Source organism: Heterocephalus glaber, unplaced genomic scaffold (assembly GCF_053883595.1).
Source record: "Heterocephalus glaber isolate CG9 unplaced genomic scaffold, H.glaber_assembly_v1.0 deba00000122, whole genome shotgun sequence".
Lineage (NCBI taxonomy): Eukaryota > Metazoa > Chordata > Mammalia > Rodentia > Bathyergidae > Heterocephalus > Heterocephalus glaber.
In genome coordinates this window covers 3,104,541-3,128,416 of record NW_028258138.1, presented here as the reverse complement: position 1 = coordinate 3,128,416, position 23,876 = coordinate 3,104,541, and the positions used below count along the sequence as shown (strand labels likewise).

Below are 23,876 nucleotides of genomic sequence, written 5' to 3'. Positions count from 1 at the left end.
GGCTGTCCTCAGGGCTGCTGCCTGCTGACTCATGTGCCATGCCCAGGTAGAAGGATTCCCCGGGTGGACCAGGGCACCTAGTGTCACCTGGCTGAAGCTGCTGGCAGAGGAGAACTGGCGGAGCCCGCTGCAGACCCTGCTTCCCCCACCTCTCATCCTGCAGAAGGTCGATTTCCTGGGAGCCTTCCTCTCCCTTGGGCTAGACCTCCTCTGTGGCATGAAGACACTGTGAGTGCCGGCATCAGAGTGTGCTAAAAACCAGATGAGTGTTTGCACTTCAGGTGTGCTCCCAGTGGCAAGCAACGGCTGGTTCTGTGTGAGATCTAGTCACACACCTGGCCCTGCCCAGAGCCCCTGGAGGGGCTGTGCCCCCAGATGGAGGTGTCCATCATCTGGCCAGCAAAGAAGAGAGCAGGAGCAGGCACGCTGCTGGGTGTGCCAGCACACGTGGGGACGGAGGCTGTCCTGGATGAATCAGAGGCCCTTGGAGTGGAGGCCCAGACATGGGCACTTTGACTTGGGACAGTGCTTTCACTTTGAAGGGCTCCCCTGGGCTTCCTTTTGCAGCCATTTCCTGTTGGGAGACATTGGCTGGGGACCTGGGGCCTCATGCATCCAGGTACTTTGGTGTCTTTTTTTCAGCAGGACTTCTGAGGCATCTCTAGCCCTGGATCCGGTCAGCCCCAGGGAAAAAGTCCTGCCTGGCCCATGACCTTGAACTCCAGGGCGCAGCTCCGGATACCACCCTGCCTGCACCTGCCTGGCCCGCTGCCCTTGGAACCTGGCAGGTCTGCACCTGCCATTTACCTGTCCCTGCCCCGCCCCTTGCCTGCAGACTGGACGGAGGAGGAGACTAGGGCAGCCACCACGAGGCTGAGATTCCCGCAGGTGCCTGGAGTGGGTTGGGGGAGTCGAGCCTGGAAGATGCGCCCTGGGGCTTTGGGTGAGTGGGGCCCACGGTGGTGGGGGAGAGGGGCCTGGCCGGAACCTGCCACAGGAGGCAGATGAGTGGGCGTGGTCACCAGGCCACCTCCTGTTAGCCTGGGGCTGGGAATGGGGTGTGGATCGGAGGGGCTGGGCTGCTCCTCCCTCCGTCCCCCTCCCCACCCGGGATCACGGTGGGTGGTGTGACATCTCACCTGGAGTGGGCCCCAAGCTGGTCCTTCTGCAGCAGATGTCTTGGGCCTTTGCCAGACTGGGCCGGCCCCTACCCGTGAGGGACACCCCAGGACCCCAGGTGGGGCTTCTGTGGCTGGGGTAGGAGCCCGGGAACCTGTGACAAGCAAAGAGGACAATGCAACAGCCTCCTCAAGGGGAGGAGCCCCGGGGGTGCCTGGTGACAGTGACTGGCACAGTCCCGAGCGTCTTCTTGGGCTGGCCTCACCTCCCTCGTTTATCCCAAGTGCCTGACACCAGCGGGGAGGAGAGGCAGGAGAACCCCGCTGCACCCGGCCCACCCTGTGGCGCGGAGCCTTCTGCTCCACCCTGTCCCGGTCCCTGACTCGCCCGGTACCTGCCTGGACCCACAGGACAAGGCCACTTCCATCCTTGTCCTGGGGTCTCTCACGCCAGGAGGCTGCAGTTGTGGGAACCCTGCCACTTAAGATTTCCACCTCTGTACAAAAGACTCGATTTTTTGTTTTTCTTTTTTTTGGTACCGGGGATCAAACTCGGGTCCTTGCGCTTGCGCAGCAGGCGGAGAAACCACTGAGCTAAATCCCCGGCCCCAGTGTATTTTTTTTTTTTTTATCTTTTATATATACTTGTAGAGTTACCTTTATTGGGTCTCTTTTTCTGTGTGTAATTGCTATTTGGGGTTACTTGCTTTCAACCTGAAGAGCTCTTTTAGCATTTAAGTCAAGTTTGTTAGTAAATTTTTCTGATTTTGTTTGTCTAGGAACGTCTCTGTTGTGTCTTTAGTTTTGAAGGATAGCTTTCCTTTATATAAAATTCTTGATTGACAGCGTATTTTTTAATTAATGTATTTACTTATTTTTGTGATACTAGGGATTGAACATGGGGTCTTTGATCTTTTTATTTTTTATTTCGAGACAGTCTCGCTAGATCTCTTGAGTTGTCCAGACTCGGCCTGAAGTTGTGGTCCTCCTGCCTCAGCCCTCCCAGAGTGCTGGGATACAGGTGCAAGTCACCTGTGCTGAGCTAAAACACACATACTTTTAAAAGAACCATTTTTTATGAACAGCAGTTTTTGCTGACGTGTGGGTTGTGTTTATGGACAGAGCTCCGTGTGTGTGTTTGTGCGTGTGCGTGCGTGCATGTGTGTGTGTGTAAATACTGTGTGTTTGTGATCATCACGTTATATTGCCAATCTAGTCTGTGTGTCTATGCTCTATGATCTTTGTACAAGGAGGAAATCACCTATGGACACAGTTCTCAGAGTCCCTTCATGCAGTGACACGTGGAAGTGTTTATATAACCTAGAAAGGGCGGGCCTCCGGAGGGCGCTGTCAGCACTTTGCCCCTTTGCCGGTCACTTGTGGGAAGGGCTGAGTATTGCCAGAGCTTGCCCACCCCTGCGACTCTGCCCATGGCCCTCATGACTCGTCCCGAGAGTGAGGTGGCCCTTTCATCTACGGCTCCGCCTCCCAGATAATACACACCGGGCTTGTATGTGAAAGCCCTGTTGCTTTTGATGTTTTGTTTGCTTGGTTGTGATACTGGGGGTGGAACCAGGGCCTCAACCTGAACTCCATCCCCAGCCGTTTTTTAATTTTTTATTTGAATTAGGGTCTCACTAGTCGCTAAGGTGCCCAGGCTGGGCTTATACCTGAGGTCCTCCTGCCTCAGCCTCCCAGAGTGTTTGGATTACAGGATGCACCACCACACCTGGGCTGCACTTTTGATCTCGTGAGCTGAAGATTTGAGGCAGCTTTGGAGTGGGCAGTGGCCTTGACGGTTTAGTTCCGCTGGCTTGGTTTGTTGAAGCAGACCTGCAGATGGAAGGGTGACTCGACCCTGAAGCACGGCCATGCCCTTGCCATTCGGCCTGCCTGTGGGTGTGAGTTCCCCAGCCCGGGCACCAGGTCCTGGAGCCCACGGGCAGCTGAGCCCTGAAGTGCGGCCCAAGCCTCGGCCCTCCTGGCTGGAAGTCGCAGAGGCGGGTGATTCACACACAGCTTGGCAGGCGCTAGGCACAAACATTGGCGATCAAGAGTTACCCTCTTCCTGCAGCCCTGGGGCAGGGGCACAGGCAGCCGAGACGCCTCTGCTCAGCCTCCTCAAGGGGAGGAGCCCCGGGGGGGCCTGGTGACAGTGACTGGCACAGTCCCGAGCGTCTTCTTGGGCTGGCCTCACCACCCCACCCCCTGTTTATCCCAAGTGCCTGACACCAGCGGGGAGGAGAGGCAGGAGAACCCAGCTGCGCCCGGCCTGCCCCGTGGTGTGGAGCCTTCTGCTCCACCCTGTCCCTGTCCCTGACTTGCCCGGCTCCCGGCCTCTGCCACACAGCCTGTGCTGTACTGGAGCCTGGGGCACTGGTGCCCGGGTGGCGTCCTGACCTACACAGAAGGGCCACTTCCACCCTTGGCCGGGGTCTCTCATGCCAGGAGGCTTGGCTGCAGATGCGGGAACCCCTGTGTATGAAATACTCATATTCTCGCTTTTGATTGGGTACTTACGGCTCTCTGCTGACGTCTTCCTGGTGCCCCCCCCGTCAGCAGGCGCCTTCAAGGCCGCATTCCTGGTCTTCGCCTCCCTTGGCGCCTGGTTCTCGGGGTACCTGCTGGTGGAGCTCCTTCCTGAAGTGCAGCTGTCCAGCACCGTCTACAGCATCCAGAGCATCGGTGAGAAGCCCATCCTCAGAGGTGAGCCCAGGGCTGCGGGCAGCACCCCCAAGCCTGCGGCCTGACCGTCACGTGATCGCTAGAGGCTCTGGGTCTAACCCCAGAGAGGTCCAGGTCCCCAGTTGTGGAGGCATGTTAAGTTTTCTACGGAGTGAGTCAGGCCCGGTGGCACATGTCTGTAATCCGGGCACCTGGGAGGCTGAGACAGGAGGATCACCACAAGTTCAAGGCCAGCTTGGGCTACCTAGTGAGACCCTGTCTCAAAAAAGGTAAAATCTAAAGGAGTGAACATCTTGAAAACCATCTTTGAAGCAGCAGTGAGTTTTGGAAAGGACTTGAGAGAAATATCAGGCACCTAGAAGGAGTCTCCCATCAGTACCCAGAAGGGGGTCTCAGCCTGAAGCCTAGGGCAGGGGAGCTATCTGCCAGGGGCCCCTCTGTCACCCCGAGCATCAGCCCTGATGCCGCTTCTCCTCTGCCTGCCACCAGGCCACAGCCAGGTGCAGCAGGAGCAGAGCCAGGCTCTCTCTCGAGTTCTGCAAACAGCGGACGCCCTGGACAGAGGGTGGCAGGGCGGGGTCTCAGGAGGGAACAGCCTCGATGCTGTCTGGCATGTTTCTGAACCCGGAGTCCCAGTCCCCACAGCTACTGTGGCAATGCCACAGCCCGGGCAGCTGGGCAACCCCAGAAATCCGGTCCTGTGGTCCCAGAGGCTGAGATCAAGGCACTGGCGGAGGTGGCCCGCGACAGCAGCTCTCTGGGTCACTGTGCTCTTCACTTCCTGATCTCTAGCGGATTTGGTAATCCCCACTGCCACAAAGACCGTGTTGTCTCAGAAGGAAAACCCCACAGCCAAAGGCCATTTATGTAGCAGTTCAGCAGGGGTCGAACCGACCCGACGCTGCGTGCATAGCCAAGATCCACCCTCGATGCTGGGAACCCTGAGGGCACCGGGCCCGAGCCTGAGAGCCAGACCATAACGGTCAGGTAGGAAATGGACCACGGAAGCTTGGCGACCCAGTGCCTCGTGGAAGAATGGGGAACAGGTGCAATTACGAAATTCCTTGCGGACCTGCAGGACACCAGGGAAGCAAGTTGTGGTGCCTTCCTAAACATTTGTGGGAAGTTGATGCCTATCTATTTCTTTTAAGAGTGGGAAAAATTTATTGAGAGAAAGAAAGCTTCTGCCTGAGAGAGACGGAAGGGGGACCAGAAGTGGGTGGCCCGCCCACCCCACTTCTCAAAGGTGTTTCATACAGCAGAGCCATGTGGTGAGGCGGGTACAAAGTGGGAGAAAACTCTAAGACCCAATGGAAATTTACAAGGTGGGCATGAGGTGGGACAAAGCCATGACCAACCAATGAGATTACAAGTGCAGTCACCAGGTGATATTGACTAAATGGGGGTCAGATGGGGGAGCAAGTCACGTAGCAAGCATAGGATTTTCAGGAAGGGTGGGTCAGGGATATTTCCTGGAGAGGCTGGGTTAAGACCTTGACCCCTCATCCAGGTGATTGATACCTACTTAGAATATCAATCACTGGTTCCTCCTACAGGGGTGGTAGTTTCCTTTTTCAGGGCTGGCCTTCAGTGCCTGTGTCTTCACTGTCCTCCATGTTGGCTCCTCCTGGGCTGGCCCTGTCTAACTGCCCACAAGATATCTAATTAACTTACCTATCTGCAGTATCCCCCTCTGAAGAAGGACCCCTAACTGCTGTGAGGGGGCACAGGGGGAAGACCGTTCTGGCTACTTCCGGCGGAAGAGGGTCGTAGTTGTGATCTGCAGTCAGTTACTCTCCAGAGAATCTACCTAAAGGCCTTAGATAGGCGCCAGATGCCTATCTATTTTTAACACCGAAATAAAGTATAAAAAATTAATTTGCACAGGGCCAGGGATTTAGCTCAGTGGTGGTGCGCCTGCCTTGAAAGTGCAAGGTCCTGAGTTCAATCCATGGTACCCCCCAAAAAATTAATTTGTACAAACATAAGCAACTATAAAATGTTTAAAAACTTCTTTGGAAGCCATTCCTTTCATGGGGGAAAAAAAAGAACCTTATAGGAACCAAGTGTGGCTGAGGTATGTTCTCTTTTCTTTTTCTTTTTCTTTTTTTTTTTTCTTGGCTCTTTAACAAGTTTAGTAATCCTGCACTAAACTTTATCTGGAAACTGTTCACTGCTAATATTGGGATGAAAAATAATTTAGGGGGGGTACTGGGAATCAAACTCAGGACCTTGCTCTTGTGAGGCAGGCTTGGTGCCACTGAGGTAAATCCCTGGCCCTGAAAAATAAATTTTAAACATAAAACTCTCATTTGCAAAAGATCTATCTCCAGGTTTCCTTCTTTGGGTCCATTTTTTGCTCTTTGTTTACCCTTTTCCTTAGTGAAATGAGAGATATCAAATGACATTTAAGCTTGTGTGTCTGATTTGTTTCACTTAACATTATATTTTCCAGATGCAACTGTTTTCCTACATATAGCTCAAATTTGTCCTTCTTTATAGCCAAGTAGTACTGCATTGTTTAGAAACCACATTTTCTTTCCATTCACCTGTGGGTGGATGTACAGGCTGCTTCCAGGACTTAGCTATTCTGAATTGTGCTGCTATAAACATAGGTGTGCATGGAGCACTGTAGTATGATGTTTTTAGCTCTTTAGGGAAGATATCTAGAAGGGGAACAGCTGGGTCAAATGAAATTTCTAATTTTAGTTCTTTGAGGAATTTCCATGCTGATTTCCATAGTGGCTGTACTAGTTTACATTCCAACCAACAAGGGAGAAGGGTTCCTTTGCCCCTGCAGCCTCTCCAACATTTGTTATTGGATTTCTTTCTTTTTTTTTTTTTTAAGGAGACAGTTTATTTGAAGGTGGGGGAAAGGGGGGAGACAGAGAGAGAGACAGACAGAATGAGAGAGAGAGAGAGAAGAGGAGAGAGAGCAGACAGGTAGGTATTCTGGATGAGTAGGGAGTATTTGAGGCAGGCGCTGGAACCACTGAGTTAAATCCCTGGCCCGGGTAGAGAGTATTTGAGAAAGAATTACTCCCTTCATTTCTTGATGATTGTCTTTCTTTCTGTTGGGAGATGAAATTGTAGCATTGTTTGGAACTTTTTTTTTTTGGCACCGGGGATCGAACTCCGGTCCTTGTGCTTGTGCAGCAGGCGGTGAAACCACTGAGCTAAATCCCCAGCCCTGTAGCATTGTTTTATTTTGCATTTCTCTAATGACAGGAGATGTTGAGCATTTCTTCATGCATTTATTGCCCATTTGTACTTTTCTTCTGAGAAGTGTCTGTTCATTTCAGTTGCCTGTTTTTGGACTGGGTCTTTTATTTTGGGGAGGGGTCTGATTTTTTTGAGTTCTTTGTATATTCCAGGTTTTAGTCCTCTGAGGAACAGCTGGCAACAGTTTTCCCCCTCTGTAGGTTGTCTCTTCACTCTTGTCAGTTGTTTCCTCTGGAGTCCAGAAGCTTTTGGATTTGCTACGATCCCATTTGTTGATTCTCGCTGTTATTTCTTGTGCAATTAGAGTCCTGTTCAGAAAGTCCTTGTCTACGTATACAACTCCAAGTGTTTTACCTTCCATTAGGGTCATTGTTTCTGTTTAGCTCTGACCCTTTTTTTTTTTTTTTTTTTTTTTTTGGAGTACTGGGGATGGATCTCAGGACCTTGCACTTGCAAGGCAGGCGCAGCACCACTGAGCTGCATCCCCGGCCCCACAATCCACTTTGATGTAGTTTAGTGCATGGTGTGGGGAGAGACAGTGTGGTCTTTGTCTGGTTTGGGGATCTGAGTGGTGACTCTGGCCTCCGGAAGTGAGTCTGGAAGCCCTCCTTCCCTCAGTTTCATTGGAGAGCTTACCGAGCACTGGTGAGAGAACATCCTAAGTTTTGTAGGATTCACTGGGCCTTTTTTAGTTGTAGGATTTTATTACTGCCTCAGTTGCATCACTTGTTACTGAATCATTCCGAATGTTTATGTCTTCTTGGTTTATTGTGGTTACTTGTACGAGTGTAGGAATCTGTCCTTTGCTTCAGGATTTTCCAGTCTGCAGGAGTATACTTTTTCACAGTAGTTGCTATCTTTTGGATTTCAATGGTGTCTGCTGTGATTTCACCATTTTCATTTCTAATTGCATTGATGTGAGTCTTTTCTTCCTCCTTTTGCTAAGTTTGGTTGAGGGTTTATCTGTTTCATTTGTTCTTTCAAAAAACCAGCCCTTCCATTCGCTGATTCTTTATATTGCTTTTTATTCTTAATTTCATTAATTTCGATCTTTATGATTTCTGTCTTTCATTTCAATTTGGGCTTGGATTTTTGTTTTTCGAATATCTCACGGTCTATTATTAGGTTGTTTGAGCTCACTCTGTCACAGTGCGCTTCCCTCTTATGACTGCTTCCATTGTGCCCCATAGGCCTGGTGCATTGTTCTGGCCTTGGCATTTGATTCCACAATTGCTTAGTTTCTTCCGTGACCCCACTGGCCATTCAGGAGTGTGCTATTGAGTTGCAGGTGTTTCTTAATTTTCCACAGTTTCTACTGTACTTTGTTTCTACTTTCATTGTACAATGGTCTGATAATAGCCATGGGGTAATTCTGATTCTTTCACATTTATTTAACCAGGCTTTATGAACTAATATGTGGTCTGTTTTGGAGAAAGTTCTGTGTGCTGTTGAGAAGATTGTGTGTTCTTTTGTAGCAGAATAAAACGCTCTGTAGAGATCTAGTAAACCCATATATTCAAGCGTATGGTCCAGTCCTGATATTTCTTTATAGATTTTTTGTTTAGTTGACCTGCTCTGGTGACACTGGGGTCATGGGGTATTGGGGTATCACGTACATGTACCAAATACCCACAGTGAATGTCAGCATTCTGTATTGTAAACACAAACTAATAATAATAGTAATGAGAAAGGGAAGGGGGGTCTGGACATGGAGGGAAGGGAGGGGATGTGGAGGGGGGGGTAAGGGAGAGTCCCGCTGTGTTGTGCACATGTCCCCACTGCCTAAGGTGAATGTAAGCTTTACATTCTGCAGATGCACAAATAAAAAGGCGACTGTTATTTGATAGGTTTGCGGGCACAGCTTTTAGCTAAGTTAGAAAAATACTGATCATTCTAGAAGGGTTCTGGCATTCTGGGATGCAATGTCTCCCCTCGTGGCCTGCCATCCCGTCTCTTGGGGCGTGGCTTCTGGCTTCAGTCAGATTTCTCTCTGTTTCCGCTTTGCTTCTGGGGTTCACTGACCCAGCACATGGCTTGCACCAGAGGCAAGATCCCCACCAGGTCATGGTCAGGAAGACGAGGACCTCATGTCCACAGGGTGCAGTCCCTTATTCTCCTCATGGGCATTTTCCTCTTCCGCCCCTTTGGGGTCCTCAGACCCTGTTTGCCTCCTGTACTTTTGCAGCTTCCCCAGGAAGTAAGGCTCCCTTTTCCGGTTTCCCTGGGCTCACCCTTGACTGCTGTTGAGGTAGCAGGGTTGGGTTTCTCGGAGGCTGCTAGCTAATAATACATGAAGCATGGTCAGAATGTGAGGTGGGTGCGTTACAGTAGTACAGTACTGCACCCCTCCATTTCACTGGGGACACACTATCCCATCACTCTGGCTGCTTTCCGCAGCAGCTCTGGAGTCCTCTTTCCTGGGTGTCTTCAGAAGTTGTGATCAAAAATATGGTGACTGCTGCTGCCGAGCACCTCTCAACGGAAAGGCAGCTCATAAAAACATGATGCTGTGTCCTCATCCACTGAGTCACCGGATCTGGCACCGTGTGACTTCCGGCTCTTCCCCAGAGTCAAAATGACCATGACAGGGACAGGTTTTGAATCAACTCAGGACATTGAGGCAGCCAGGACAGTGCAATTAAAGACACTGGTACCTGCAGATTCTGCAGTGCTGAGGTCCAGATGTTCATTCACTCATTTGTTCAGCAAATACAGACAAAGCCACTGCCTGGACCCAGCTGAAATTAGGCAGTGTGATACCTCATGACTGCTTTGGCTGTTCAGGGTCCCTCCAGGTTCCATACAAATTTTAAATTGTTTTTAAATTATTTCTGTGCAGAATCCTATCAAAGTTTTGGTAGGATTGCACTGAACCTATGGGTCACTTCGTGCAGTATGACATTATAATATAGTAATTCTCCTAATTCACAAGTACAAGCTATTTTTTAATTTGTAGGTGTCTGCGTCTGTTTCTCTCTTCAATACATTATAGCTTTCAGGACGGAGGTCTTCACTTCCTTGACTAAATTTACTCCCATAATGTTCTGAGTTATTGTAAATGTTTTCTTGACTCTTTTTGGATAGTTCATTGTTAGTGTACCGAAACACGACTGATTTTCGTATGTTGATTTTGTATCCTGCAACTTTACCAAATTAGCTCTAACCATTTTTCATGGGGCTTAGGGGCTTCTATATGTGAGTTCAAGTCCTTAGCAAATGAGAGACAGTTTGATTTCTTCACTTGCTATCTAGATGCCTTTTCTTTTTCTTGCCTAATCATGGTAACCAGGCTCCCGGTGTTAAACTGAACGGAAGTGGGGCGAGTGAGCATCCTCTCCTGTTCTAGGTCTTGGAGGAACGGCTGCTCACTGTTGAGGGTGGTGTCGCCATTGAACATGATGCTCTTTCCCTGCCTGAGGCTTAGCTTGCTCTTTTTTTCTACAAAAGAAGATTTTTCACTTGATCTTTCTTTTTCTTTGATGTGGGCATTTCTTACTATGAACCCTTCATTGTGTTGAGGGACATCCCTTCTTAATCCAATCTGTCGAGAGGTTTATTTACTTATTTATTTTGGTACTGGGGATCGAACTCGGGACCTTGCGCTTGCTAGGCAGGCAGCAGAACCAGTGAGCTAAATCCCCAGCCCCTTGACCTTCATTCTTAAAGTGGCATATGGGATTTACTGACATTCACATGTGAAGTCATCCTTGTATTGATTATGCTGATTCTTCGTATTGCTGCATTTTGTTTGCTAAAGTTTTGTAGGGAATTTTGGTGTTGGTGCTCATCAGAGATACCAGCCTGTCATCTTTTTCCCTTGCAGACCCCTTGTCCAGCCTCCGGTGCCAGGTGACGCTGGCCTTGTGGGAGGAGCGTGGAAGGAGCCCTTGTTCTCACTCGGTTGGGAAACATGTGAGAAGGCTCAGGTTCTTGCTCTGAATGTTTGGTGGAATTGAGCGGTGAGGCCTTCAGCCCTGGGCCTTCGTTTGGCTGACAGGAGGCTCCTCTGTCCGGCTCCAGTGTCTGTATTGACTCTGGTCTGCACGGACATTCTGTTTCTTCATGATTCGGTCTTGGTGGGTTGTGTATTTCCAGGAATTTAGTAAGTTCTTCTGAGTTATCCAGTGTGTTGGCTTAAATTGTTTAAATTATGGTCTTTTGTACATCTGTGGTATCAGCTGTGATCACTTTCATTTTCATTTCTGGTTTCATTCGGGTCTTATTTTTGTCTTTAGTTTTGCCCATTTTTAAAAAAATCAACTCTTTGTTTCATCAACTCTGTTATCTTTCTAGTCTCCATTTCTTTCTGCTCTGATCTTGGTTATTTCCTTGCTTCTCCTCCCTTTAAGCTTAGTTTGTCCTTCTTTTTCTAGTTCCTTGTGGTATAATCCTAGGTTGCTTAAGATCTTTCTTCTATTGAATGTCAGCGTTTATTACTGTGAACTTCCTTTTTGGGACTGCTTTTATTGCATTCCATAGGTGTGTGTTCAATTTTCATTTGTCTGTAGATATGTTTTAATTTCTTTTTACTTTCTGTTTTCATGCACTGGTTGTTCCGGAGCGTGTCATTGAGTTTCTGCGTATTTGTGACTTGCCTAAAATTACTCTCATTACTGATTTCTAGTTTCATACTACTGTGGCCGGGAAGCATGCTGGCTAGGTTAGTGGGCCAGTTTCGTGGCTCCTATGGGCTGAGAAGGGTATGGGCTGCTGCTGCTCCGTGCCCCGCTCTACGTCTGTGAGGTCTGGTTGGCCTGCAGGTTCCTGTCCACCAGGATTCACTGTGCTGAAACTGAGTCACTGATGTGGTCAAGAGGGAAGGCCTCCTGGGCAGTGAGGGCGTCAGAAGGTTCTCCCCTCATGGATGGAAGCAGAGCCATTAGAAAGAGACAGAAGGTGTGCATGTGGCCCTTTCTGCCTTCCGAGGAGGCCAGGAAGCACTGTGTATGAGGAATGGGCCCTGGTTCAACACCAAAGCTGCTGTTGCTTTGAATGTGGACCCCCAGCCTCTAGGACTGCAGGAGATCAGTTCATGTTGTCTACAAATTCCCCAGCCAGGGCATTTATTTCTAGCATCCTTAAAACCAAGACAGCGTCCAGGGTGTCCTTACTACTTCCTGTCTGGATGACTGGCCCTTTGCTGGGAGGGAGTCTGGAAGCCACACACTCTTCCTGCTGTGCAGTCTGTCTGTACCTTCAGGCCTGTTAATATTTGCTTCAATTTGGGGTAGTCCAGGGTGTCCATGGTGCCTGTGGGATGTTGCATGGTGGGTGGGTGTTAGACGCAGTAGGTTGTGTGCTCTCTTGTGTTTGTGTGGAGCAGCCTGTGTGTGCGCGTGTGGTGTGGTGTGTATGGTGTGCTGTGTGCTGTTTGTCTGTGAAAAGGCGGACGTTACACACATCTCTGTACGCGCACTGTGGTCACCAGCACTCTGACGCCCGACCTCTCTTACCGTAAGGCACATGTGCCTCTCGCCCAGGAGCGCCAGCTGGGACGAGCAACCCTGGGCGGTGACCCTGGAGCTTTTGACGTTGTGCCTGCTCACTCTCTCTGCAGGTTTGTTGCTGTCGGAAAGAGCGAACGATGTGAATTGTGCCTTGGCAGGGCAGGGCACCCCGTGATCCCCGGAGACGGGAAACCGCCCCTCGGCTCCCCACCTCCAGCAGGACCTGCTGGATGAGCTGCTGGCCCATGCTTACCAGCAGGGTCATCTCATCGCTGTACTCTTGTTTATTCAGCCCCACTGCCCAGGAGGCAGAAATGCGACCACTGGACCCCGTGTCCTCCCAACACCTATGCCTACCGGTTACTGAGCGGCGGGGGCAGAGACAAGCACGCCAAGATCTGCTTTGAGGACGAGCTGTGAGTATTACACAGTGCTGCGCGTTCTGTCCCCTCCTTGGAGCCGGCCCAGAAGAGACTTAGGCGTCCCTGACCGGCAAGAGAGCGTTATCTTGGTTCATGGTTTTCAGAGGGTTCAGTCCATGGTTGAAACAGCACGGCAGAAGGGCGAGTGGAGGAAAGCCACTCACTCCAGCAGGCAGGAAGCAGACAGAGGGAGGAGGGAGGCGCTGGGGATGGGGACACAGCCTTCCAGGTCACGTCCCCAGCGACCGCCCCCCGCCAGCCCGCCTGCTCACAGAACATTCAGCCCGGACTCAGGAGCAGATGAATCCGCCAGGGAGGACAGGGACCCCATCCCCCGGCCTCCTCCCCAAGCCCCGCCTCTGAGCCCGTGAGACTTCCCGGCCGGTCTGGTCTACTCCTGACGTCATCGCTGGTCCTCCACGGCCTGTGCTGTGCGCCCTTCCTGGGTGCAGCCCCTCTCCTCCTGCAGTGGTGCGTGTGGTGACCGCGGCTTTTCTTGGTGGGCTTCCTGCCTGAGTGTGCACGGCAGCAAACAGGGTTGCTCGATTTCTCTTTGAACTCTGTACAAACAGAGTTGTAAGCCGTGTTCTCCAAAGTGGTCAGAAGCACCGAGCCTCTGTGGGAGAGAAGACCCTTTCGCGGCGGAAGGCCAAGTCCCACAGCCACGCTCCCGGGGCAGAGGGGTCAAAGGCTTCCAGTGGTCCCCAGGCTGCTCTCATCACTGACACTGGAGCCTGGCCGAGAGCTCATTCACACTCACTCGTGTTCACACTCCCAGCTCCTGCCTGCATCGTTCCTGTAATCACCATCTCCACAAAAGCCACTCGGTCTTTCTGGTTTTAGGGCAAATCCCCTTCAAATGGACATTTCATGAATCAGTTTAAACAGGAAACAGCATGAGGTGCGGTGGAAGGCGATTACCTGAGTAGATGGGCGGGCTTACAGTGGTGGTGGTGGGGAGGCTGACCAGGAGGGGCCAGGGCTCTGTCACACGCCGAGGCACCCGGAGGAGGGGTTTGGGGGGCCACGGTGGGGCTGCAGCGCCCCCTCCCCGACCATCTCTTCCAACTTCGCATCTGCAGTGTGCGCAGGCTGCTCGAGGGCCGCTGAGCAGTCAGTCCCCGGCCTGTGTGAAGGGCGTGTGCACAGCACACGGGCGTCTCCCCCGCCTTCGCTTGCCCTGTAAGGGTCAGTGCAGGCGTCACGCAGGGACTGAGTCCGCGGAGCCTGGCGGAGGTGTGGGCGGCGAGGGTGGAGCCTTCCCCGGCCGTGCCCGGCCTTGGACGCATCTGGACAGTGGCCAGATGGGCCGTGCCCGGCGGGGATGCGCAGAGCAGGGCAGGCGAGACGGGCATCCCGGGCCGACGCTGCCTTCCGTTTCAGGCTCGTGGGAGAGAAGATGGGGAATGTCCAGAGAGGGATAAACATCGCCGTTGTCAACTGTAAGTTGGGGGTTTTTCTCAGACTTGCCTAGTTCTGAGATGGCATTTTCGCAGAAATCTTGGCTTTTCAAGCACCGGGGACGTGGTCCAATCTAGGGCTCCACTTTAATGCATTTTAAAGTTATGTATTGGTTTTTACAAGCCTCATTTTCCAAATGATTAGTGGTTCTGGTGACAACAAAAAATTAAGGGAAAACTGAATATAAAAAGACTTTTCAGTAAAACCTGGGACTTGCAGGGCGAGGCTCGGATCGAACCGGAGGAGTGGCCAGCTTGGGCACAGAGCAGGGTCCCCGGCTGCTGCTCACCTCTGCCCCACATGGGTGTCAGAGCAGAGGGAACACTGTCGCCCATCCCTCTGTGTGACCCAGAACCCCGTGGAAAGCGAGCCGTGGCTGCCTCTGAGGTCCCATGGCCATCATGGGTCTGCAGTGTTCCCCACGGGGTCCCCGGGAGGGGCGGGCAGCATGGGCCAGGGGACAGCAGGGCTGTGGCTCCTGAGACCAGATGCTGCCAGGCCAGGAACCACGGGGACCCTGCTGAGCAAGGTGGGACCCCCGAGGGCCACAAGAGCATTCAGAGCCACTCGGCCTAAGACCTCATTGCAGTGACTGTGCAAACCCTGGCCGATAGCCTCACAACTCACAGTAGCTACGGCTCGGAAGCAGCCTGTGGGTCCACCAGCAGAGGAGACCATGAAGGAAATGTGGCATTTACACACCCTGGAGTCCTGCTGTGCCGTAAAGGAAGAGAAACTTGAGGCATTTGTGGGAAAATGGATGCACCTCAAGACTGTCAATTTAAGTGAAATTTATCAGACACAGAAGTTTAAATGTCACATGGTTTCTCATATATGAGAAACCCAAAGTATAAATGAATCAAAGAGCACAATAAAGGATGGATAACAGGGAGGTAGACTTTTTGCAAAGGGGAAGAAGACCATGAGACAGGAAAAGGGAAGGGGGGGATGGAGAACTGAGCTGGACTCTGTCCGTGCGCCTGCTCCCCCAGGGACGCCATCTTCACGCCCTGTGAGCACGCACTGATGAAAATGAGCTAAAAAGTGAGAAGCAGGGCTCCAGCCGACACCAATGCGGACTGGCCCGCGCTCTGCCAGGACCCCAGCCGGTGACCCTCTCAGGAAGCCGCCCCGCTCTGGCCCCAGCTGTCTGCCAGCATGAGTTTCTGGCAGGGACACGGAGAAGAACTGTACCCTCGGGGAAACAGGGACCACCACACCCTGGGCTCTGGGAGCTTCCTTTAAACACTGTTCCTTTCACTTCCAGATGTAACTGGGAAGGTGAGAGCAACGCAGACGTTTGATATGTACGAAGGCGGTAAGGAAAGTGTTAAAGTTAGGGTGAATTTTAAACATAAGGTAGACCCTGAAGAGAAACGGAGGCACCAAATAAGTAAGAAACAGGGAAAGAGAGAGGAGAGGACTTGTAGGATGTAGGTTCGGTGGAGTGCGGTCCTCAAATGCACGTGTGAGGGTCCTGCTCTGAGATGTCACCCTTGAGCTGGGTGTGGTGGCACACACCTGCAATCGCAGCACTCTGGGAGGCTGAGGCGGGAGGGTCCAGAGTTCAGGCCCAGCCTGGGCAGCTTAGTGACTTAAGGAGGTAGTATGTCAAAACTTAAAACAAAAAATAAAAAGGGTTGCGGATGTGGCCTGGTCCCAATGTCCCGGTGTGTGTGTGTGTGTGTGTGTGTGTGTGTGTGTGTGTGTGTGTGTGTGTGTGTTATCCTGCTGTCCGGATCCCTGTCGGCCACCGCAGAGGACGGGACAGATGCAGAAGCGGGGCAGGACTGGCTCAGCAGCATCAGGGCCTGATTCCCGGGCCTCTCCACCTGCCCCTTGCTAGGCCCCTCCTCCCCTCCGGCGTCCCCGGTCGCTCACCCCTGCCCTCCGAGGGTCTGTGCTTCCCTCTGGTGCCAGGAGCAGGCCCAGGCAGGAGGGAGGCGGCCAGGGCCCTAACTGGGACCGGCTGCACCCGCAGATAACTCCGCGCCCCTGACCCAGTTCATCCGGAGCGCACCCGCCAAGTCCCTGCTGCTCATGGTGACCCACGACGACGGAAGCACCAGGTGAGCGGAACGGAGCTGCTGCCGGGGTCCTCACCCTGGTCCTCCGGGCAGCGCACAAGTCCGAGGGCCAGAGGCTTCCTCAAGGCAAAGGAGGGGCGGACGGTGCCCAGCAGACCCGGACTCTGCAGTCAGACCCCTGACGGGAGTATGAGGGGCGCAGGGACCACGGGGGCGAGGTGTAGCCTCTCCAGGCAGGAGTCGGCCCCAGGCGGGACTTACAGGGAGGAAGAGGAGCAGAGATCGTTTCTCTACCTGGGGAGCACAAGGTGAAGAGACACACACACGCCCGCGCACACACGCCCGCGCACACACACCCGCGCACTCACGCGCGCGCGCACGCAGGCCCCAGCATTTCCCAAACCAGTCCGACCTCAGGTCCCTCGAAGGTTCTCTCCCCTGATGCTCACTTCCTGACGGTGCGCAGGAGGCACTGCCTTCCGCTGCTCTCCTCCGTCAGCAGCTTCCGCCCGCCCTGTCCTGGCACAGGAAGCAGGGGCAGCGAAGACTGACTGCAAAGCTGCCCGGGTTCGAGGGTGTGAGGGAGCCGAGCTTCGGGGCCTGTCCAATCAGAGCGAGGGTTCTGTGCTCAAAACTGAGGGCGAGCTGGATACGGAGGGCAGGGCTGACGTTCCAGCACTCTGGAGGCTGAGGCAGGAGGATTGCAGGTTCAAGCCCAGCCCGGGCAAAGGAGCTACTTAAGGAGACCTTGTCTCAAAATAAAAATTTTAAAAAGGGGTGGGGATGTAGCTCAGTGCAGAGGCTCTGCCTTCAGCCCCCAGTCCTGCAAACAAACACAAACCGAGGCCGAAGAGGGCTCTGGGTGTGACCCCGTTGGCCAGAAACGTGAGCTGCTCACCCAACTCGCCTGCCCTTCCTGCTGCTCCCCTGCCCGCCCCCCCCACCCCCGGGACAGCAGGGGGACCCAGCAGGGCCTCGGGCCTCCCCAGCTCACGTTGTCTCGGGACCCATCCTCACCCATCCCTCTGTCCCCAGACTGAAAGCTGACGCCAAGAACGCCCTGGAGGCACTGGGCAGCAGAGAGATCCGGAACATGAGGTTCAGGTCCAGCTGGGTGTTCCTGGCTGCCACAGGCTTCCAGCTGCCCGAGGGACTTCCGAGGGAGAAGGTGAGTGAGTCCCGGCCCCCCTCGAGCCGAGCCGCTGCCGCCCTCACTGCGGGTCCCGTTGGGACACGGGCTGCTGCAAATCCAGGCCCGTTAGCTGCTGGGCCACCCTGCCTGTGGGCTCCCGATTCTCAGATCTCCCTGAAAGTGGGAGCTTGGAGCTGGTTTCCCCACCTGCATCCACTGCCATCTGCTCAGCCCCTTCACCCTACTCGGGTGGCAGGGGCCACTCACCAAGGCCTCGAGGAGGACAGGTCCCGAGAAAACACTCAGTAACAGATCGATGCAGCTTTCACCGTCACGGGGTTTTTCATTTGCTTATTTCTCTCTTTTGAGACAGGGTCTCGCCACGAACTCACTAGGCTGGCCTTGAACTCACTGTGTAGCCCAGGCTGGCCTCAGACTCACAGCGATCCTCCTGCCTCAGCCTCCAGAGTGCTGGGCTTACAGACACCTGGCTCATGGTGGCACTTGTAGTGACTCGCTGTGATAGATTCGCTGCCCCTCCCATTATTTGTCAAAGAGCAAAGCACAAAGAACTGTATTCTAACCTCTGAACCCCAATGAGGTGTGAGGTCCGGCGAGGTCGGCCAGGGTCGCTGGGGAGTCGCAGCAGCCTCTCTGGACAAAGTGGAAAAGCAGGTTCCGGGGAGGCGGTGGCTGTGGCCTTGGAGGGAGCCCCCACACCACCTTTGCTCTTAGCCAAAACCCTGGAAGGTGGAGGGTGCTCGGTCTGCAGGGTGGGCACGGTCACCTCTGATGCAGCCTGGACGCTGCCCCAGGGCATGGTCACAGGGCTGGCAGGAATGAGGTCCTGGCCCCCCAGGCAGGGCGGCCCCTGAGCTTCCGGGAGACCTGTGTCCTCCAGCTCTGGACCAAACCCCCAAGCATCGCAGCTGGCAGCATTAAATTCTTAGGGAAAAGTGGGCATAAATCTTGGTGACCTTGGATTAGACAGTGATTTCTTAAAGATGGAACCATTAATGGTGAAAGAAAAATAGATAAATTGGTCTTTATCAGAATCAAAGGCTTTTCTGCTCCAAAGAACACTGTAAAGACAGCCCGTAGAGTGGGAATGAATATTTGGAAATAACAGATGTGGGTCCAGAATACACACAGAACCCCACCCCCTTTTTGAGACAGGGTCTGGCTATGTAGTACAGGCTGGCCTTGAACTCAGAGAGTAGCCCAGGCTGGCCTGGAACTCACAGCGATCCTCCTGCCTCAGCCTCCTGAGTGCTGGGATGCCAGGCGTGAGCTATATACAGAACTCTTACAACTTGACGAGAAGACAGCACAGTTTCACAGTGGACACAGGGCTGGCACAAATGTTTCTTCAAAGGAGCTGTGGTAGGTGGTGAGCATGGGGAATGGGCCAAGAGCTTTAGTGACCAGCAAAGGGCAAATGAGCATCTCGGGAGAGACCACCCCACCCTCACCGTGCAGGGCAGCTGCGGCATCAGAGGGCAGCTCCCTCACTGCTGGGCGAGGCGCAGTGTGGCATTGAGCAGTCGGAGCCATTAGCACGGACCCAGCAGCACCCTGTGGGCACCCACGCAGGACAGTGGGCACCTGCAGCTCAGCCCTGGGCAAGGCTGGGCAGAGCAGCGTGCTGCAGAGTACAGAGGGCCCTTGACTTGCGGCCTCAATTCATTCTCGAGGGCTGGTTGTAACTCAGGTTGGGCAGTGAGGGCTCAGGCTCCTCCACAGCCTTCAGAGTCTCTCTCCTGCACACAGGCAGATCTCAGCATCCTTAGAGAGACACCGGCCCAGGACTTCAGTGAACCCCGAACAGCAAAGGATGCTGTAATGCTCCTTCCAGAACTAAAATGTGTGGTGCTGGAGACTGAATCCAGAGCCTTCACACTGGGCTCCAGGCCCAGCCCTTTCTAAAGTTTAATTTCAAGACAGAGTCTTGCTAAATTGGCCAGGCTGGGTTTGAACTCCTGACCCTCCTGCCCCAGCCTCCCAGGGTGCTGGGATCACAGGCAGGCACACCGCACCTGCCTTAGAGGATGAATTTTGTAGCACATGAATCATATCTCAGTAACATTCTGTTAAAAGAGGGATCTATAATTAAAATCCAAAATTAGGACCCACACGATTTCATTTAAGTGCCAGGTGAAAGTCCTTCAGTATCGGAAAGAGTTGAAGCTATAAAGGGCCAACAGCAGCTCCCGTGTGCACACACACATTGCTGAGCAACAAACTCTAAAGTAATTGGAAAATACAGTCTGGGGAGGGGAGAGGGGACACAAAAAGAATGAAGATGTGTTGTGTGCATATTCCAGCTCCCCATGAGGAATTCGTGGCTGTCTTAGTTGCCTTTCTCATTGCTGAGACCAAATACCTGACCGCACAGTTCAAGGAGGAAGGGCTTATTTAGCTCACGGTGTGTAGGGTTCAGTCCATAGTCAGCTGCTCCAGGCAGGGATGGCACATGCAGAGGAGGGACAGTTCATGGCAGCAGAAAGCAGCAGAAGCAACAGGGGCCTTAACAGCATCTTTCTGCCCATTTGTCTTGTCCAGACTCCCGGGATTAGGGTGGTGCCAAGCCCATCAGTGGACTGGTTCAGGAATCGCCCTCCCTCAATCCCAGCATCACACACTCTGGATCTGGCCACCTCAGAAAAAGCCCCATCTATGACCGCCTGAGGCTGTGGGGACAGCTAGCCCCAAACCATGACAATCACATACTGCAAACCTGGACTAATCAAAGTAAAAATTTTTTAAAGACTCAGGAAAAAAAATCCCTGCTCCCAGAGGTTAAAACTGAACACCACAGCTCTGCTTTCCAACATTTTAATTTATTAAAATGAAACAGAATTTGACTTCCAGTCCACCGAGCCAAGCGGGTGGGACAGCGTGTAGAACATCTCCGTCCTCACAGAAGCGAGTCTGGGCCCCCTTCAGACGTCAGGGAGACACCCTGGGCGGAAATCAGCTGCCGCCAGGCAGGAAGTGGCTCTGCCTGAGTGGTCATGTTCACAGTTTACAGGTTAAATATTTGCGCACTGGCTTAGTGAATAATGAAGCTCTTTCTTCTGCTTCATGCAGATCAACCACTCTGACAACACCAAGAACAGGTACTCCGGCTGGCCGGCGGAGATCCAGATCGAGGGGTGCATACCCAGGGAGCCCAGCTAGCAGTGCATGGCCCCAATAAATTAACGTGTCTGTCTGGACCAGGCAGCTGAGTGGCTCCCAAATTGAGTGTTTGCAGTGTGGTATCAGCCAACAGACTTCGCTGGTTGTGTGAAGTCTGTCGCATACAACGGGGCTGCTCAGAGTGGCCTGGCCAGCTCTGCCCAGCTCTGCCCAGGGCCAGGCCTGCTGTCCCCCACTCCCCTCCTGGGGCCCAGCAGCTGTGGGAGGGCTGGGCAGGGCCCTGGGTCGGCTCCCACTGTGCTCATGAGCGCCCCCTGTGGGCTGTGGACTCCTTCCTCGGCTCCATCTGGGTGCAGCTGCCTTTGTGCCCACTGCTGACGGGCAGAGCTGGCTGTGGCCGGCAAGGTCTCGGGAAGACGGCCAGAGGCCTAGACTCCCGCACTCTCCCACCATGCAGCTGTCCGTGGGCAGAGTCGGGTGAACGCGCAGCAGCCCTGGGGCGAACACTGCTGCCAGAGTTGGCTGAATGTCCTTCCCTGGCACACACGAGAAGCTGTCTTTGGCACCGGAACCACTGGCTCTCTGGCCTCTGCGGCTCCTCCCCTAGGTGGAGGAGCAGGGCAGGTGACAGGTTCCAGGCACTTTTGTTCCAGGACTCCTGTGGAATCATAGGAGCGTATGACACCCTGAAACCCAGAGCCATGCAGCAACAAACTGCCCGAACTGCCGACGTGAGCCTCTAATGAGGGACAGGCCTGAGCCACTCAGGTGCAGGTGAGGTCCAGAGTCTGGCTTTGGGGTGCAGAGTTCTTGTGGGGTTTACCCCACTCCCAACAGCCCTGTACCGGCCTCTGCTGGCCCTGCAGGTCTCACTGCTTGGAAGGGAGGCCAGCCTCGGTGCAGGCTGCACGGTCACTTAGTTTATGTCAAGCTTGGACCCCCTACCAAACCACAGTGACCCAGGGAGAGATCTCCGTGGTGGGTCAGCAGCCCCAGGGGACAGGGCACTGGTAGTCCCCTTTGTCACGTGTCGTGTTTCTGCAGATGCAGATGAGACCCCGAGCAAACCACACAAGCAGAGTGTTTGCACGGAGTGGGATTGGTACCCCGGAAAGGGCCTACATTAGCCCTCCAGTTCTGCACATCACGCAGTTGTCAGTTTCCTTCTGACGTGGGCTAGGGGGACAATTGCCGGTTACTTCTAGGGGACCTGGAGGTGATTTTGCTACAAACACTGGTGCCACCTGGGCCTGCCTGTGTCAGAGTGACCAGCACGGGCTCAAGGTATGGCATCTCCTTCCCTTTGCCACCTTACACCTGCGGTCAGATTCTGCCCAGCCCTGGGTGTAGACAAGTTGATCATTCACAGAAGGCTTTGTCCCAGACTCTGACACCAGGCAACGAGGCTCCTGCCATTGGTGACACTGTTTTCTTTTCTCTCCACTCTTGGCCCCCACCCTGTGCTGTCCTAGAACCCACTGGGGCCCGCGCACCCCAAGCCCTTCAGCCTTATCGTAAGGTTCAGTTCCAACCACAACACCAGGAGTCTGGCACAGGATGCCAGACACATGAGAATCCGCCACCTCCCCGCATGATGACGGGGACAGCCAATGGTCCAAGTCCATCTGTTCCCTCGACCATGGAGATGAACAGACTTCACCTCCAGCAGGTTAATAGAACCCTGCTGCTGCCCTGCTTGTGGGAGCAGCAGCCTGACCATGCCCCACCGGCTGCTGACTGCCTTCGACTGGACCCCCACCCAGTGAAGCTCTGCCTGAATGGGAGCGCGTGCTGGCAGTGTTTGGCCCACTGTCATTTCTGCCACATCTAGGTTGGAAGCTGTCAGCACTCAGTATCATAAGGCACTTGGGAACGCTGTCTTGGGTTGTGGCCGTGGCTCTGTTTCTTTCTCCTAAGTTTCCTTCTATGCTACTAACTAAAGGCTGTCAATAGGTGGGCTTTCTCAGTGTTACCCACTGGAAGGGACGTTTCTGGCTCAGGTGTGTTGGTCCCAGTTTAGGTTTGTCCACAGCATATTTTAGCAGGTGCTATTGTTTGGATCTTAAGTGTCCCCAAGAGGCCCTAAAGGTTTGGTCCCCGGTGCTTTGGGAGCTTGTGGACCTTTAGGAGGCGGGGCCTCATGGGAGGCCTTTAGGTCACAGGGCCTGTGCCCCGAAGGGAACAGTGAGGTCCCAGCCCTTCCCCTTCCTCCTTTTTCACTTCCCAGCCATAAGGTGGGGGGTTTTGCTGGGTCACCTGCTTCTGCCATGATTCACTGCAAAGCAATGGGGTCAGTGGATTGTGAGCTGGAATTTCTAAAACTCGGAGTGAAGGTGAATCTTTCATCTTTGTAAGTAGATTACCTCAGGTGTCCTGCAGGGACAGACACAGCACACCCTTAAACACAGCCAGGAAGCCTCCTCACTGGACAGGTCCCAGCCCCTGCCTGACCCCTGGCCCAGCCTGTGTGGGGAGCAGGGCTGTAACTGTCCTTGTCCCAGGAGGGGCCCAGGCAAGGTCAGATGGGAAGCCCAGGACCAGTGTGACCCCTGCAGAACGTCAGAACCCCAGGGCGTCCGGGAAATGGCCAGGGATGGAGATGGCAAAGAGCTCAGTGGGGCTTCCTGACACGGGAGTCGGGGCACGACGCCGACGCTGCTCTGTGTGATGCTGCCATGGTGAGTCCACATCACCACATGCTGGGCCAAAGCCATCCAGGGGACAGCACCGAGAGTGAGCCCGGATACGGACTAGTGCCGGGTGACTGTGAGGGCTCGTTGACTGGACCAGCAGCGCCCTCTGGTGGGCATCTGGGCATTCTACAACTGTTTCCCTCGGAAGGGGAGCCCTGTTAAGAGTTTAGCCTTAATGTGTCCCCCTAAAGCCTCCTGTGTTTAGAAGGTGATTGGGTTGGGGGTGCCGTAATCACCAGTGGATTAATCCACTGTTTCCTGTTAGGAGGTGGGGCCTGGCTGGAGATGGGTCACTGGGGGTGACCTGGAAGGGAGAATTCTTGTCCCCAGCTCCTCTGCTTCCTACCTGTCACGGGTTGAGCGCCTTTTTCTCCTCCAGGACCCTCTGCCCTGCTGTTCCTGCCTTGGAGCCTCCTGGCCATGGGCTGAAATCATGAGCCAAAATAAACCTCTCCTCCTTTAAGTTGTGGGTGTTGGGTATTTTGTCCCAGCAATGAGAAAGTGGCCAAGATTTCTTTCCCCCAAAGA

General features: G+C 53.5%; 1 protein-coding gene across 7 annotated transcripts; it reads left to right on the top strand.

Annotated features, from left to right (window-relative positions):
* Positions 1–504: 504 nt before the first annotated feature.
* Positions 505–23,811, top strand: Fam3b (FAM3 metabolism regulating signaling molecule B). 7 transcript variants are annotated; one of them, XR_015451351.1, is made up of 10 exons: positions 644–943; positions 3,678–3,824; positions 12,765–12,888; positions 14,278–14,336; positions 15,623–15,673; positions 16,337–16,424; positions 17,418–17,550; positions 21,309–21,429; positions 21,861–21,939; positions 22,128–22,235. XR_015451351.1 is itself a non-coding variant. In XM_087211350.1 (9 exons), exons 1-9 carry the CDS (start codon positions 610–612, stop codon positions 20,692–20,694), a joined length of 807 nt encoding a protein of 268 aa, XP_087067476.1. In that variant the 5' UTR covers positions 505–609; the 3' UTR covers positions 20,695–20,737. The 7 variants fall into 7 exon arrangements, 6 of the variants coding, with proteins under 6 accessions (XP_087067476.1, XP_087067451.1, XP_087067464.1 ...); XM_087211350.1 differs by lacking the exons at positions 21,309–21,429; positions 21,861–21,939; positions 22,128–22,235 and adding exons at positions 505–619; positions 20,605–20,737 and having other exon boundaries at positions 836–943; positions 3,681–3,824; XM_087211325.1 differs by lacking the exons at positions 21,309–21,429; positions 21,861–21,939; positions 22,128–22,235 and adding exons at positions 18,776–18,897; positions 20,605–20,737 and having other exon boundaries at positions 641–943.
* Positions 23,812–23,876: the final 65 nt, after the last annotated feature.